The sequence below is a fragment of the Strongylocentrotus purpuratus genome, unplaced genomic scaffold (genome assembly GCF_000002235.5).
Source record: "Strongylocentrotus purpuratus isolate Spur 01 unplaced genomic scaffold, Spur_5.0 spur5_scaffold_2, whole genome shotgun sequence".
Lineage (NCBI taxonomy): Eukaryota > Metazoa > Echinodermata > Echinoidea > Camarodonta > Strongylocentrotidae > Strongylocentrotus > Strongylocentrotus purpuratus.
This window is the reverse complement of record NW_022145605.1, coordinates 39,639,667-39,655,688: the sequence shown is the minus strand read 5'-3', so window position 1 is coordinate 39,655,688 and position 16,022 is coordinate 39,639,667. Positions and strand designations below refer to the sequence as shown.

Here is a 16,022-nt window from a genome sequence, read left to right as displayed (position 1 = left end):
ACAAGGTCATTAGGGGTCAAATGAGCTCCTTTGGGATCAAAATACACTAACAGACTTAGGAGTTATTTGTGTCAAATTATGTGTAAATTGATGAATAATAGTGAATGATTTTTTTTTTTTTTTTTAATTTAGAAAACCATATTCAATTGATGTAAGGAGTCATTATAAGGCCAAAATGGGGTCATTTGGGGTCAAAAATGTTTAATTGACCTAAATTGTGCTGTAATGCACTCTCACACTGAATGAGAAAGAGCAGTTTCATTCTAGGGTTAAAATACGATAGGAGTGACAACAAAGCCATGTTCATTTTTGTTAAGTGTCACAATGCAGTTTACACCAGTTTACTGGTGGCCACAATGTCAAATTAGCTTGATTGTTTTTATCTGCCCATCAGTTACATACACAACCCTGCGCTCTCTTACTAGGTATGGTAAATGTCTTAATTTGTTGCAACATACCTTTAAGGACGGATAGATGTGACAAATCAGAGGTTCTACGCATAGTCGGAATCTTCAGAGACAGAGTCTTGATCATTATCGATATCCAAATCGGAGTCAGACTGTGGAGATTGGTCATCTGCTGGTATTAGGTTGGTCAAACGTGTAGGTAATGCAGGCTTGGTGTATCGAAGTGGGATGCAGTTGCCATCTTTCATGTGCCAAAAAGAACCATCGCCACTAAACTTTGTGCCAACACCATTAAACTATGCTCCAAATTTGGTTATACATTTTGTGTGTCTATAAAGACCGAGGCTTCCCAGGATCATTTAGGAGAATGGAAGATTGATATTGAGAAGTTGTTCGATAACATCACTCAGTTTGATTTGATTGCGCATTATGTCTCTTAATAATGGTGTAAAAGTCTCTAAAGAGAAGAAAATAAAGAAAGAGAGAGAGAGAGAGAGAGAGAAGAAAAAGATGTGAAAGGGAAAGAGGAGAGAAAGAAAAAGAAAGAAGAGGAAAAAGAAAAGAAAAAGGGGGAGGGGAAGAGAGAGATCAGGGGGAGGGGGGCCGAAATGGGCCTTGCCTCCCATGATGTTGATTCCACTTCCCCCTCCCAGCAAAACAAAAAGAGAGAAGAAGGAAAGGGAAAGCAAAAAGAAAAAGAGGAGATAACGGAAAGGAAAAAAAAAGAGAAGAAGATAAGAAAAGAAGGGGAATATCAGTTACTATTTTTTCCGCCAACAAGTTGTGGATCCGGGGGGGGGGGCAAAAGGCCCTTGCCTTTCCCCTCCCCCTCCCCCACCGCCAAAAAAGAAGGGGAAAAGGGGGAAGGGAAAGAGGAGAGCTAAAAGGGAACAAAAAAGATGAGAGTATCAAGGATAGTGAACATCAGAGGCGTACAGGCGTTACTTATGTAGGAGGTAGCCGAAATGTATTTATGAGAAGAGATGATCCACTGCCAACATCCGGGCTGTTCAATGATATGTTCAAAAATCCAGGCAACAAAGTTCGGCTCCAACAGTTTCTGAATGCAGAGTTCAAGATCATGTCATTAGAACATCCAGAGACGACTTATATATACTCAGTGAGAGATCGTTGCTCAGATCTGCAGAAGGGCACAGAATTAGAGCAATTCACATGCCAACACACAGAAGCGGACACCATCCGATTGGAACATTTTAGTTTTCCATCATGACCCGCCGTAGCCAGAAAGAAGGAGCAAAGAAAGCCAACAAGAATGAGGGAGCAAACTTCTCCATCTTAGACGATGAGCTGGATGGTGCTGCTGCCGCTCCTGACGGGCCAGCTGAAACCTCAAATCCCGTAGAGGAAGATGACTTGGGCTCTGTCACCCCGTCTGCACTAGCTGAATATATTAAAGGTGCATCATGCAACTTCGAACAGATGATGAACAAGGCTATGAAAAATATGTTGGAAAGTCTTCAGAAAGTGGAAAAGGCCCTTGAATTTGAGGGTCTCCGGATCAATGATCTAGAACAGAAGAACAAGGAGCTGAAAAGCAGACTAGGAAAGATGGAGAAAGCTTGTAATGATCTGGAACAGAGAGTTAGTAATCAAGATCGTGAAGCCAACAAGGCTGAACGATTCTCTCGGAGAAATAATCTGCGGATCGTCGGGATTGAGGAATCAACAGGCGATCAAACAGAGGATTGTGTCGTGAAAGTGGAAGACATCCTCGGTACGAAATTTAACATGAACATCAAGGTTAATTGAGCGTGCTCATCGTGATGGGAAGAAAGGAGATAAGCCACGACACATTTTGGTCAAGACATTGTCAATACGTGAGAAGGTCGACATCATGAAGAAGTCAAGGGAGGCCCTAAATAAGGAGAAATACTACATTGTCGATGATCTGACGCTGGCAGACCTTACAGAAAAGAAGAAGTACAAAAAACAAGTACAAGATCTGTTCATGAAGGGAACTAAACTACGCTTTTATGCAGGAGTTTGGAGGGGTGATGGAGGTGTTCCTTATTTCTCTGCTTAAATTTAGTTTTACTATAGTGCGACTTTAACTGACCACCCACTGGCTGGCTCAAGGACACAACTTTCTGTTTTATTTGATTTATGGCTTACTTCTCAGAAATGAGTCATGGCTCCTTGCATGTTATCAGCACATGTGTGCTCTTGCTCTCTTCTTCATTTTACCTCCTCTATTCCATTGCTACTAAAATTCTTCATGTGATTTGTGTTAGCTTTATTTTCACATTTTAATGTTTTTAGGAGTGTTTTGGCAGTTACTTTTACTACTGTTAACATTAATTTCTCTTAACATATAGTTTCAATTATGTTTGTATTTAATTATATTTTATTTTTTAAGACTTGCACCCATTCCCCGACCCCCTTTTCCTGCTATCATGCATTTTGTAGACACATTTTTGTTATTATGTCATGGACAATATATTCTTTGATGTTTCATGTATTATATATTATGTTCAATATTGATGAATTGAATGAATCATTGGATGACAAAGTGGATTGTAAATATTATCTTCCTCATGAATGTAATTCAAGATTTGAGAGTGAAAATAATTCCTTTAGCTTATTACATACAAATGCACGAAGTCTTGTTAAAAATTATGAATATCTGAACATTCTGCTGTCGGCCCTCACCAAACCGTTTTCAGTCATAGGAGTCACAGAAACGTGGCTTAATGATACATCTCCATCTACTTTATGTAATATTGTCAATTACTAGTATTCGATTGTACGTTCTGATAGAAAAACCGGAAGGGGTGGTGGAGCTGCTATGTTTATCTCAAACTTGTTAACATACAAAATTAGATCTGACCTTAGTTTGAAGAGTGATGGTACTGACTCGATATGCATTGAAATCAATATGGCTCAAAGGAAAAACATCTTGATATGTACAATATATAGGCCTCCGCATACAAATGTTGAATTATTTTTGGATGAGTTTGATAGGATGCTGCATAAGGTCAATCTAGAAAATAAGGATGTTTACTTGATGGGTGATTTTAATATTGATCTTTTGCAGGAAGATAATACTTTTCATAATATGTTACGATCAAATTCATTCAATGCCATGATTGATAAACCAACCAGATTGGCAAATAACTCTTCTACATTGATAGATAACATTTTTACAAAATTAATGTCACCAATAACTATATAGGCTCTGGCCTCTTGTATAGTGAAATCTCTGACCACCTTCCAATTTTCCTGATTTGTAATCATGTTCGCAATTATCCTGAGGACGAAAAGAATCAAGCTATGATACGTAAAATCACAGCTGAAAAAATAGCCATGTTTAATGACGAACTACTCAAAGTAACATGGAATGACGTGGTCGCATGTACTGACACCAATAAGGCATATGCACTTTTTTGGAACTTGTTCTCCTCTCTTTTAAATAAACATATCCCAATGACTAAAAAAAGATCGGCAAGAAATAGAATCAAGCAGCCATGGATAACTAAAGGTATCTTTTGCTCTATTAAAAAACGGAATAGATTATATAAATATAGTCTTCGACACCCAGGAGAGGAAAGCTTGAATAATTACAAATCATATAGGAACAAACTAACCACCATTATTAGACAGTCTCGACAAATGTATTTTGCCAAGCAGTTTGAAAATGCAAATGGAAATGCATCATCAACGTGGAATGTGATCAATCAAGCCCTCAAAAAACAAAAGAGTAAATCAAAGTGTCATATTACCAAAGATAATAATACAATGGTTGATTCAAAAGAAATAGCAAATTGCTTCAATGCTTACTTTGTTGGGGTTGGCCCCAATCAGGCCAATACAATAGCTTCGAACGGAGTCGACTTCTCACAATTTCTTCAAACTCCCTGCAACAAGTCATTATTTCTCAAACCAACAAACTTGATTGAAATCTTGAATATATTGCACGTTCTCTTAAAATAAGCTATGCTAACGCTCCTAAACTTTGTGGTTTAGGAGCAACAAATTGTCTCTGAATCTGAAAAAAACTAATTATATTCATTTTCAAAGCAGGAAAAATGCAACTGATAAACCTATACCTGAAATAGTCTTGGATGGTGAATATTTGGAGAAAAAACAAAATACTAAATTTCTTGGAACTATCATCAATGAAAATCTGAAATGGAGTGATCATGTATACATTACGTTTCAAAGAGAGTGTCACGCACTGTTGGTTTACTGTATAAGTTAAAACATTATGTGCCTTTGAATATTCTATATATGCTATACAATTCCTTGATTCTTCCTTACATGTCTTATTGCAATATACTGTGGGCAGACTCAAAAGTATATACTGATAAAATGCTACTTTTACAAAAGAAAGCGATTCGTGTGTGTACCAATGCTGGATATCGCGATCACACTGATCCCCTATTCGCGAGGTTAAAAACTCTGAAAGTAACTGATATTAACTTTTTACAAAAAGCACTGTTCATGTTCCGTCTACATAATGATTCCCTACCTTCCCACTTCCCACCAATGTTTTGTTTGAATAGAAATATTCATACATACCCAACCAGACAATCAAATAAATACCATTTATGTAATCCTAAAACAACAATGGCTATGAAATCTATAAGACATTCTGGTCCGGATATTTGGAACTCACTGTCCGTTGACATCCGTAACTTGAAGTCAGTATATACTTTCAAGAAAAGTGTGAAATCAATTTTATTGAGCAAATATTGACAAATCTCTTAAATTAACACATGATATCATATATGTTTGTCAGCATTTCCTTGATTTAGCAGGAAAATCCCCCTCCCATGCACCCTCTATCCCATTTTTTTTTTTTTTTTTTTTTTTTGGTTGCAAGTCACTGTTTATTTTTTGTTATTTTCCCCCAATTATGTTCTGTAATTTACTTTACTTTACAATCATTATGATTTTAAATGTTTCTGGGCTGCAAGCGTATCAAGCTGTCACGCTTAGGCTGTAGCCCTTCTGTATCATCACCTCTTCGAGCGTATGTATCTATGATTTACTGAATGTGGAAATGTAATTTAACTTATGTTTTATACTCATGTAAAGACATTGTCACATTATTGTTATAACCTATGATGATTCAGTAACCAATAAATATTTCAACTATTTCAACTATCCTTCTCTATGTGTATTACCAACTAAGACAGTCAGGTGTGGAAGACACTGTTGTTATCGATGCAGAAGACACAGATGTTATGGTTCTAGCAGCATACGCAGCCCATCAGATTGAAGGACCATTAAGCATCAAGAGGAAGGGCTTCGTCTATGACTGTAAGAAGCTTTGCAGTCCTGAAGTGGCAGATGTCATTGTCCCCTTTCATGTTCATACTGGTGCAGACGCTGTCTCTGGCTTCTATGGCCATGGCAAACCATCCATCTTTGAATCGGCAATGAAGTCAGAGGAAGGAAGGAAGGAGTTTGCTCCAAGGACTTGGGAAACAGCTGCCTGTATCAGAAGACACCCAAATCGACATGGAGCAATTCACAATTAAGTTCATCTACAAAGACAAAACTAGTACAAGTTTAGCAGAGGCAAGAGCAAAGAAGTGGGAGAGTATGAAGAAAAAAGCAACACAGAGAATGCCACCTGATTGCGACTCACATCAGATGAAGGTCAGACGAGCCAACTATCAGGCATACATCTTCCTGAACTTCAGGAGTCCAGATGCTCCTCCATCACCTCTCCACCATGGATGGCACATGAAAGATGGCAACTGCATCCCACTTCGATACACCAAGCCTGCATTGCCTACACGTTTGACCAACCTAATACCAGCAGATGACCAATCTCCACAGTCTGACTCCGATTCGGATATCGATAATGATCAAGACTCTGTCTCTGAAGATTCCGACTATGCGTAGAACCTCTGATTTGTCACATCTATCCGTCCTTAAAGGTATGTTGCAACAAATTAAGACATATACCATACCTAGTAAGAGAGCGCAGGGTTGTGTATGTAACTGATGGGCAGATAAAAACAATCAAGCTAATTTGACATTGTGGCCACCAGTTAAATTACATGTAAACTGCATTGTGACACTTAACAAAAATGAACATGGCTTTGTTGTCACTCCTATGATCGTATTTTAACCCTAGAATGAAACTGCTCTTTCTCATTCAGTGTGAGAGTGCATTACAGCACAATTTAGGTCAATTAAACATTTTTGACCCCAAATGACCCCATTTTGGCCTTATAATGACTCCTTACATCAATTGAATATGGTTTTCTAAATTTAAAAAAAAAAAAAAAAAATTCATTCACTATTATTCATCAATTTACACATAATTTGACACGAATAACTCCTAAGTCTGTTAGTGTATTTTGATCCCAAAAGAGCTCATTTGACCCCTAATGACCTTATTTTGACCCCTTATATCTTTTGAATATGGTCTTCTTAAGTAGAAATTGTCTCATTCAAATTTCTAAATCAAAATACATATAAATAGACACAAAAAACATGAAAATTGATCGATCCTAACACTTTTAGTGTATTTTGCCCTCAAATGAAAGTTCGTTGACCTTTTGACTTTTCCGGCCATAACTTCTTAACGTGAGGTCAGGGGTATATGATCATGTACACTTTTTTGTTCAGTATGACGAGACAAACAATTTGACATGTCTTTTAACATAATCAGGGCATTTAAAAAAATTGACCCCCTATTGACCCCATTTTGACCTTATTTTGACCCCTACAAGAGTTGCCGGGGGTTAGGAGGGGACTACCCAAGCTAATTTTAATCATTGACCTCCAAACAACTCAAAAACACTTAAAAACCTTTGTCCCCGAAAAATATCAGCGGGGTCTACACACTTTGACTCTACTATATACAATGTACTAGGTCATCATGGAAGTTCTAGAAAAACAACAGGGGAGGGATCAAAATAAGCTTTGAAGGGCACTTATACGGGGAAAAATGTATTCAGACAAGGATTAAGAGTAGTGAACGGTACAACGAATCGTCTTCTTTCTCTAATATTTTAATAGAACGTCAAAGCTTCCGCGCTTCGCACGGGAAGGGGGAGGGTGAAAATAATTTAGCTCCTGGCCCCGGATTTATAGGGTTAAATTTGTAGACATTGGGACATTGGCATTAACATATATATATATATGTTAATATATAAATGGTAGCTATTTTTGTCGGTATTCGGTGGCCTCTTCAACCCCCCCCCCCCCCCCCCCCACCTCAAACTGAAAAAGGTCTAGCGACGCCCCTGCCTACAACCCCTTTTTGTCGCTTCCATCCTTTGCTGAAGGTAAGGGACATGATAGATCAACCCCTTGATGGCAACACTGCTACACCCCAACCGCAACCCCCCCCCCCCGTGAAACACAAACAGTCTACGCCATCTATGAACTAATTGGACGAGAATTGTCAGTAATATGTACTTGTACCACGGAAATACTGCAGGGAGGGTAGACCTAATGGTCGGACTGATGGGGGGCACGCCTTTTTCTTTTCTTTTGTTCAGAAATGTTTTCAATATGGTTTCAATAAATGTTTTCTACAAATATTCGGGGTCATATGGCCCCCTCCCGCCTACGCTACAACCGTGGGGTATCCCCTATCCATTATTTCGCCTACTGATGTTTATTGCTTATTTAATTTACATTTTTTTATGAATAGCAACCCTTATACCGTATTATGAATAGCGACCCTCATTTCGTATTATGAATAGCAAACCTCTAGTCGTATTATGTACAGCGACTCTCATTCCTTATTATGAACAGCGAACCTCTAGTCCTATGATGAATAGCGACCCTCATTTCGTATTATGAATAGCGACCCTAACTCTATATGATGAACAGCGACCATCATTTCCTATTATGAATAGCGACCCCCATTCCGTATTATGAACAGCGAACCTCTACTCATATTATGAATAGCGACCGTCATTTCGTATTATGAATAGCGACCCTCATTTCATGTTATAAATAGCGACCCTCATTTCGTTTTATGAATAGCGACCCTCTACTCCTATTATGAATAGCGACCCTCTACTCCTATTATGAATAACGACCCTCTTCTCGTATTATGAATAGCGACCCTCATTTTGCATTATGAATAGCGAACCTCATTTCGTATTATGAAAAGCGACCCTCTTCTCCTATTATGAATAGCGAACCTCATTTTGTATTATGAATAGCGACCCTCTTCTCCTATTATGAATAGCGATCCTCTTCTCCTATTATGAATAGCGAACCTCATTTCGTATTATGAATAGCGACCCTCTTCTCCTATTCTGAATAGCGAACCTCATTCCATATTATGAATAGTGACCCTATTATGAATAGCGACCCTCATTTCATATTATAAATAGCGACCCTCTTCTCATATTATGAATAGCGACCCTCTTCTCCTATTATGAATAGCGACCCTCTCCTCCTATTATGAATAGCGAACCTCACTTCGTTTTATGAATAGCGACCCTCTTCTCCTATTATGAATAGCGAACCTTATTCCATATTATGAATAGTGACCCTATTATGAATAGCGACCCTCATTTCATATTATAAATAGCGACCCTCATTTCGTTTTATGAATAGCGACCCTCTACTCCTATTATGAATAGCGACCCTCTACTCCTATTATGAATAGCGACCCTCTTCTCGTATTATGAATAGCGACCCTCATTTTGCATTATGAATAGCGAACCTCATTTCGTATTATGAATAGCGACCCTCTTCTTCTATTATGAATAGCGACCCTCTTCTCCTATTATGAATAGCGACCCTCTTCTCCTATTATGAATAGCGAACCTCATTTCCTATTATGAATGGCGACCCTCTTCTCCTATTATGAATAGCGAACCTCATTCCGTATTATGAATAGTGACCCTATTATGAATAGCGACCCTCATATCGTATTATGAATAGCAACCCTCTACTCCTATTATGAATAGCTCTTCTCCTATTATGAATAGCGACCCTCTTCTCCTATTATGAATAGCAACCCTCTTCTCCTATTATGAATAGCGACCCTCATTTTGTATTATGAATAGCGACCCTTACAAGTAATGAACCTTATTTTGTATTATGAATAGCGACCCTCTCGTCGTATTATGAATAGCGACCCTAATTTCATATTATGAATAGCGGTCCTTATGATTAATGACCCTTAATATGAATTATGAATAGCGACCCTCATCTCACGTTATGAATAGCGGTCCTTATGATTAACGAACCTTATTTCTTTATGAATAGTGACCCTCTTTTGCCATTATGAATAGCGGACCAGGAAGTACGGTAATTTACACGTTATGAATAACGGTCCTTATGAATAACGGTCCTTATGAATAGCGAATAGACCCCAGCGATCCCATTACATTCTTAAGGCTTAATTCGTTCCACGATGCCTTCGCATCGGATCGGGTAGTCTGGTTACACGAACATTTAAGAAAACATTCTTCCCATATATCCATGAAAGGTCGAGTAATTCAAATGATAATGCTAATCTTTTACACATTTCTGAAAACTATCCAATGCAATGTCGATGTGTCGGTAGCTAGCTATTTTACGAACTCTTATGTGGATTATTCACCTCGTATTCAAAAGTATGGGGTCAAGACGCGAGTTTGTAGATTTGCTGTAAGTCTTTAGGAAAGTGTCCGCGTAAACTTGACATAACAATTTTTTTCGAAAGCAGAAGTGTTTTAGGGGCTAAATTTTCACCTCTTCTCACTCATTAGCATTTTATTTGTATGTCAGCAACTTTTGAATACATTTCGTAAACAATCAAAGAGAAATTGCAGGCAGTATGTCTTTCCCTGGCTAAAATATTGTGCTTAAATCTACTGACATGACTGTAGAGCTGATGAAAAGTTGCCTTTAAATAATGATTTTTCTTTTTCTTCATATTTGTCTCGAAATGTCACTGTTCTGAAATTGTTTCTTCTTCTCATTTATAAATATTCTTAATTGTTTGATGAAAGAGGTTTATAATGTGTTTCATTCTAAAGCATGTCATAACCTGACCAGTTGAAATATTTATCTGTTAACTGTGAACTCAAACCCCCCCCCCCCCCCCCCAAAAAAAAAAAAAAAAAAAAATAATAATAATAATAAATATTTAAAAAAAATAAATAAAAAAAAAAATCAGGGTGCGTTCCGCGGGCAATAGCCCGGGGTGTCATCCTACTAGCTCATCTACAAACTCACCAAGGAGTTCTCCAAAGAACTCCATACGAAGGGAAATATGTTCATGCCATGTGTAAGGTAAAAGGCGAACATATCGACACGACATTGGCACGGGAAAGCGATTGTAAACCACGGTGTTTCGATCAGTATTGCCGGGAAAGATCTGAGGAAAACACGCAAAAAGAACAACGCGTAAATTCAAAAAGAGAGATAAATGCTAAGATTAACATCGTGAAAAAAAAGGAATTGAGAAACGCTCAATAAACGAATCACACTTGACTGGTAATCGACCAATTAACTGATTAGGGTCGAAAGATGAGTAAATCGGTACCTACATTGTCGTTGTCGGTGTTAGTGGGGTCTTTCACTGTCTCAAAGCTAACACTATTCATACTGCAGGCAATCTTGAAGCTTGTTACCCACTGGGACAAATCCTCACGACCTTGTGTTGCCACTCCTACGATGCTGTACGTAGCTAAAAGATCAATCTGAGATTCGAATGATAATGATTATTGAAGATAATAAAATGGAAATTACAAAAACGATATTTGTATATAATTATATAAAAACAGTATAATACATACATATATCAAGTATGTATATAACATTGATAGTGGCGGATCCAGGGGGCCCGGGGGCCCGCCCCCCCCCCCCTGGGAAAAAAAAGGGGGGAAAAGAAGGAAACAAAAAGAGAGAGAGAAGGAAAAGAAGGGAAAGAGGAGAGAAAGGAAGAAGAAAGAAGAGGAAGAAGAAAAGAAAAGGGGGAAGAAGTGATCGGGGGCGAAAGAGCCTCGCCCCCTAGGCTGTCGCTCCCCCCCCCCTCCTCCCCCAATCAAAAAAATAAGAAAAAAGGAAGAAAATAGAAACAGGGGGTATCAGTTGCAATTTTTCCGCCAACAAGTAGTGGATCGGGGTAGGGGTGGGGCAAAATGCCCTTGCCTCCCCCCGCCCCGCTAAAAAAAAAGAGAGAAAGAAGGAAAAGGAAAAAAAAGAGAGCTAAAAGGGACCGAAAAAAATGAAAAGAAGGGGAAATAGATCATTTGCAGTTAATACCGCCAACAACGTGTGGAGAAGGGTGGGGCCGAAATGACCTTGCCTCCCCCTCCCCTTTCAAACCTAAAAGAGAGAGAAGGAAGGGAAGGGAAAGGGAAAGAGAAGAGAGAAAGGGGAAAAAGAGAAAGAAGAAAGGTAGGGGAGATCAGTTGCGATTTTTCCACTACAAAGTGTAGATCGGGGGGCGGGGCACTGGCGTATTGATCGGAAAGGGGGCTCGGAGGAAATAACATTTAAACGCGGTTTATTTCTAATTCCATAACGGTTGTTTACACATATTGCTGAAATTACATAATTTTCCGAGATTTCCTCATTCTTTAGTAAATTATACTTTTGTATGCGTTTGTAAGAAATATGCTTCTTGAGATGCCTACATGTCAGGGCCCGCGGAAGGGCGGGGATCGGGAGCCTCCAGTTCCTCCCCCCCCCCCCCCCCCCCCCAATTTTTTTTTTGGAAAAGCATTTTAAGGAGAAATAGAAAGAAAGAGAGCAAGAAAGAAAGAATAGTTAACGACCAGTGTCACAACAAAATAAGGTTTCAAAAATTGCTCATCTGACCGTAATTAAACGCCTAAAACCCCTGAGCTTCCGGGGGTTCTGCCCCTGGGACCCAACCAAGGGCCCTTGGGCAGGCCATTTGATACTCATCTGACCGCAATTTAGTGCCTAAAACCCTTGATCTTCTGGGGGCTCCGCCCGCTGGACCTCACGCCAATCAGTGTCCAGCCAATGTCACAAATAAGGTATAAAAATATGTTCATCTGACCGTAGTCAAATACCTGAAACCCCTGAGATTCAGGGGTTTCCGCACCCTCGACCCCACCAGTGGCCCTGAGGCGGGCCCCTGAATGCTTATCTGACCGTAATTTGCCTTCAACCCATGAGTTTCCGGAGGCGGAAAAGGTATCACAAGATGTTCATCTGACCGCGGGCGCGTAGCCAGGGGGCAATGGGGGCGCCCCCCCCCCCCATAAAAAAAAACGCCGGCAAAAAAAAGAGAGGAGAGAAAAGGAAGAGGACGTATGAAAAAAAAGGAGCAGACAAAAAACATTTTTGAAATTCAGACAAGGATTAAGAGTCGAAAACGCTACAACGAATCGCCTTCTTTCTCTAATGATTTAATGAAACGTAAAAGCTTCCGCGTTTTGCGCGGGAGGGGGAAAACTGTGTTTAGACGAGGAGTATTTTCGAGAACGGTACAACGAATCGTCTTGTTTCTCTAATAATTAAATTAAATGTCAAAGCTTCCGCGCTTTACGCGCGCGGATGGGGGGGGAAACTAAATTCAGACGAGGATGAAGGTCGAGAACGGTACAACGAATCGTCTTCTTCCTCTAATGATTTTATGAAACGTAAAAGCTTCCGCGTTTTGCGCAGTGGTGGGGTAACTGAATTTAGACAAGGATTAAGAGTCGGGAACGGTACAACGAATCGTCTTCTTTCTCTAATGATTTCATGAAACGTAAAAGCTTCCGCGCTTTGCGCGCGTGGATGGCGGGGGGAAACTAAATTCAGACGAGGATTAAGGTCGAGAACGGTACAACGAATCGTCTTGTTTCTCTAATAATTAAATCAAATGTCAAAGCTTCGGCGCTTCGCGCGAGAGGTGGGGGAACTAAATTTAGACAAGGTTTAAGAGTCGAGAACGGTACAACGAATCGTCTTCTTTCTTTAATGATTTAATGAAACGTACAAGCTTCCGCGCTTCGCGCAGTGGTGGAGTAACTGAATTTAGACAAGGATTAAGAGTCGAGAACGGTACAACTAATCGTCTTATTTCTCTAAGGATTTAATGAAATGTAAAGGCTTTCGCGCTTCGCGCGCCCGGATTGGGGGGGGGAACTGAATTCAGACGAGGATTAAGAGTCGAGAACGGTACAACGAGTCGTCTTCTTTCTCTAATAATTAAATGAAACGTACAAGCTTCCGCGCTTCGCGCGGGAGGGGGGAGGAGCAAACTGATTTCAAACGAGGATTAAGAGTCGAGAACGGTATAACGAATTGTCTTATTTCTCTAAGGATTTAATGAAATGTAAAGGCTTTCGCGCTTCGCGCGCGCGGATGGGGGTGGAACTGAATTCAAGCAAGGATTAAGAGTCGAGAACGGTATAACGAATCGTCTTCTTTCTCTAATGATTTAATGAAACGTAAAGGCTTCCGCGCTTCGCGCAGGAGGTGGGGTAACTAAATTTAGACAAGGATTAAGGGTCGAGGACGGTACAGATATCGTCTTCTTTCTCTAATGATTAAATGAAACGTAGAAGCTCCCGCGCTTTGCGCGTGATTGGGAAATACTGTATTCAGACGAGGATTTCGTCTTGTTTCTCTAATAATTTAATGAAAGGTAAAGGCTTCCGAGCTTTGCGCGGGAGGGGGGGGGAATGAATTTAGACGAGGATTAAGAGTCAAAAACGGTTCAACAAAACGTCTTCCTTCTCTAATGATTTAATGAAACGTAAAAGCTTCCGCGCTTCGCGTGGGAGGGGAAAAACTGTTTTCAGACGAGCAGGCGCGTATGCAGGTGGGGGGGGGGGGGGTGAAGGGTTGAACCCCGCTCTCCGTTTTTTTGGTATGTGTGTATTTTGGAGCAAACCCCCTTCCCCTTTTGTGATCTTTTTTTATGCCAATGGCTGACCTAAAAAAAACGTGACCTCACCCCCCCCCCCCTAACGGAACAAAATGTCAAATTTTCAAATTTCGAGACCAAAAAACTAAAAAAAGTGTCCTTTTATCCCCCCCCCCCCGCTTATTCATTTCATTTCTTTTCATTTATTTTCATTTCATTTCATTTATATTCAGCGGCTTGCTGAGTCGTTGCGATTTTTTTTGTGACCAAAAAAAAAAAGTGGGCCCCCCCCCCTAAGAAATCCTGGATCCGCGCCTGCATTGATGCTGCTTGTAAGTATTGGTTTGGATGTTGATGTAGATAAACAGTAGGCTTGCGGGTGCACCATTTGAGAGAGAGGGAGGATTGAGGAGTTCTGAAAAGGACTCTCGGTAATCTTTCTTGACTGTTGGGGTAGTCTTGACGACGGATAGTCTACCTGTTCGAAACATCGAGCCACTCCCGCCAATCATCCTGTCCAAGCGCTATAGTTCTCCTTAGAACTATAAGCTAAGAAAGATACCCAACTGTCTTTTTCAAGACTACCCCAACAGTCCTTTTCAGGACTACACATCCTCAGGAAAGAGTACCGAGAGTCCTTTTCAGAACTCCTTAATCCCCCCTCTCTCTCACATGGTATACAAGCAAGCCTACTGTATATAACATTGATGTTGCTGATGATAGCATGATATTCTCCTATGGGATTTTGTCCTAGGCTTTCGAAAAATGCATCTGTCTTCCGAAGTTGGTGATCTTATCTGGAATGAAACAAAGCTATTGAGAGAAAAGGTTTCTTTTCAAAATAAAAAGATTTTGATGTTTAAATCCAGAAGGGGTAATCAATCCATGCCCGAATTCAGTGTCGGGTCTATGACAGGTTGCTAATGCCTCAAAGATTGATTAATAAACGTTTATCTTGTTTGTGATCGACGTCTGTGCTGACCTATCGAATCAGAAAATCCTCGATAGATCTACGGGATCCATCATGTATCGCAAATATATATATTCAAATTGAAGCAGTCCTATCCAAATCGAAAAGATACCAAAAGAGTCCATAAGAAGTCGAAAAAGATTTTATGATTTACTTTACTTAGCCGAACTTTTTCAGAGCAGCCTGCAGAATAAAATGAGGCTCCCTCAGAATAGAGACTGACCTGAATCCACTGCCGCAAATCGTTTGTTACTGCAGACCATCCTCCGCTCAGGGTTCCGACTCTAGCTATGTTTAACCGGCTTCTAGAAGGACCTTCATCAGCATCCCACCCACTAGAAGCTGTCAAGCTCGAATCTGGGATAGCCCCGCTTTCTAGGCCTAGAGGGCTAGCATCCTGGATGGGACCTATGTTTACAGAAAGGAACTTTGAACTTTATATAATTCAATATCATCTACTCAGTATAAAGTCTCTTAATTCCGTCTATTCAATCTCAGAAAGCATATTGCAAATTAGAACTTTAAAGGTTGGGTGACGTCCAAATATAAGTTGATTCCTGTTGATGTACAGGGCTGCACACAACTCATATTTTGGTATTAAAACATATAAATATTATTTTATAGATTGTTTAATTTTTTTAAAATTATTTTATTAGACCTGCTAAGCTCCACCCCTCCCCCCCCCCTAAAAAAAAATGCTCCAGATCTCATTCATCTGGTGACATCATTTGTCAATCATTAGTGAGCTAACAAGAGACAGTGGTTTATAGCTTCACCAGAGCTGACCACCTGTTTACAATAGACCATAAAATACCAACATAGGAGTTGATATGTCAGACTTGCTGATGCATCACCAGGAAATAGATGACAGCCCAAA

The 16,022-nt window shown here is 39.9% G+C and overlaps 1 protein-coding gene across 5 annotated transcripts in view; it reads right to left on the bottom strand.

Moving 5' to 3' along the window:
- LOC587535 (neuropilin-1) overlaps positions 1–16,022 on the bottom strand; it is a 53,254-nt gene that overhangs the window by 17,051 nt on the left and 20,181 nt on the right. For all 5 annotated transcript variants that reach the window (XM_030992427.1, XM_030992428.1, XM_030992426.1 and 2 more), the window contains exons 8-10: positions 15,369–15,553; positions 10,892–11,044; positions 10,578–10,719 (exon numbers count right to left, since the gene is read on the bottom strand). In XM_030992427.1, the coding sequence (XP_030848287.1) occupies positions 10,578–10,719; positions 10,892–11,044; positions 15,369–15,553 (480 nt within the window). The remainder of the gene's footprint in view (positions 1–10,577; positions 10,720–10,891; positions 11,045–15,368; positions 15,554–16,022) is intronic.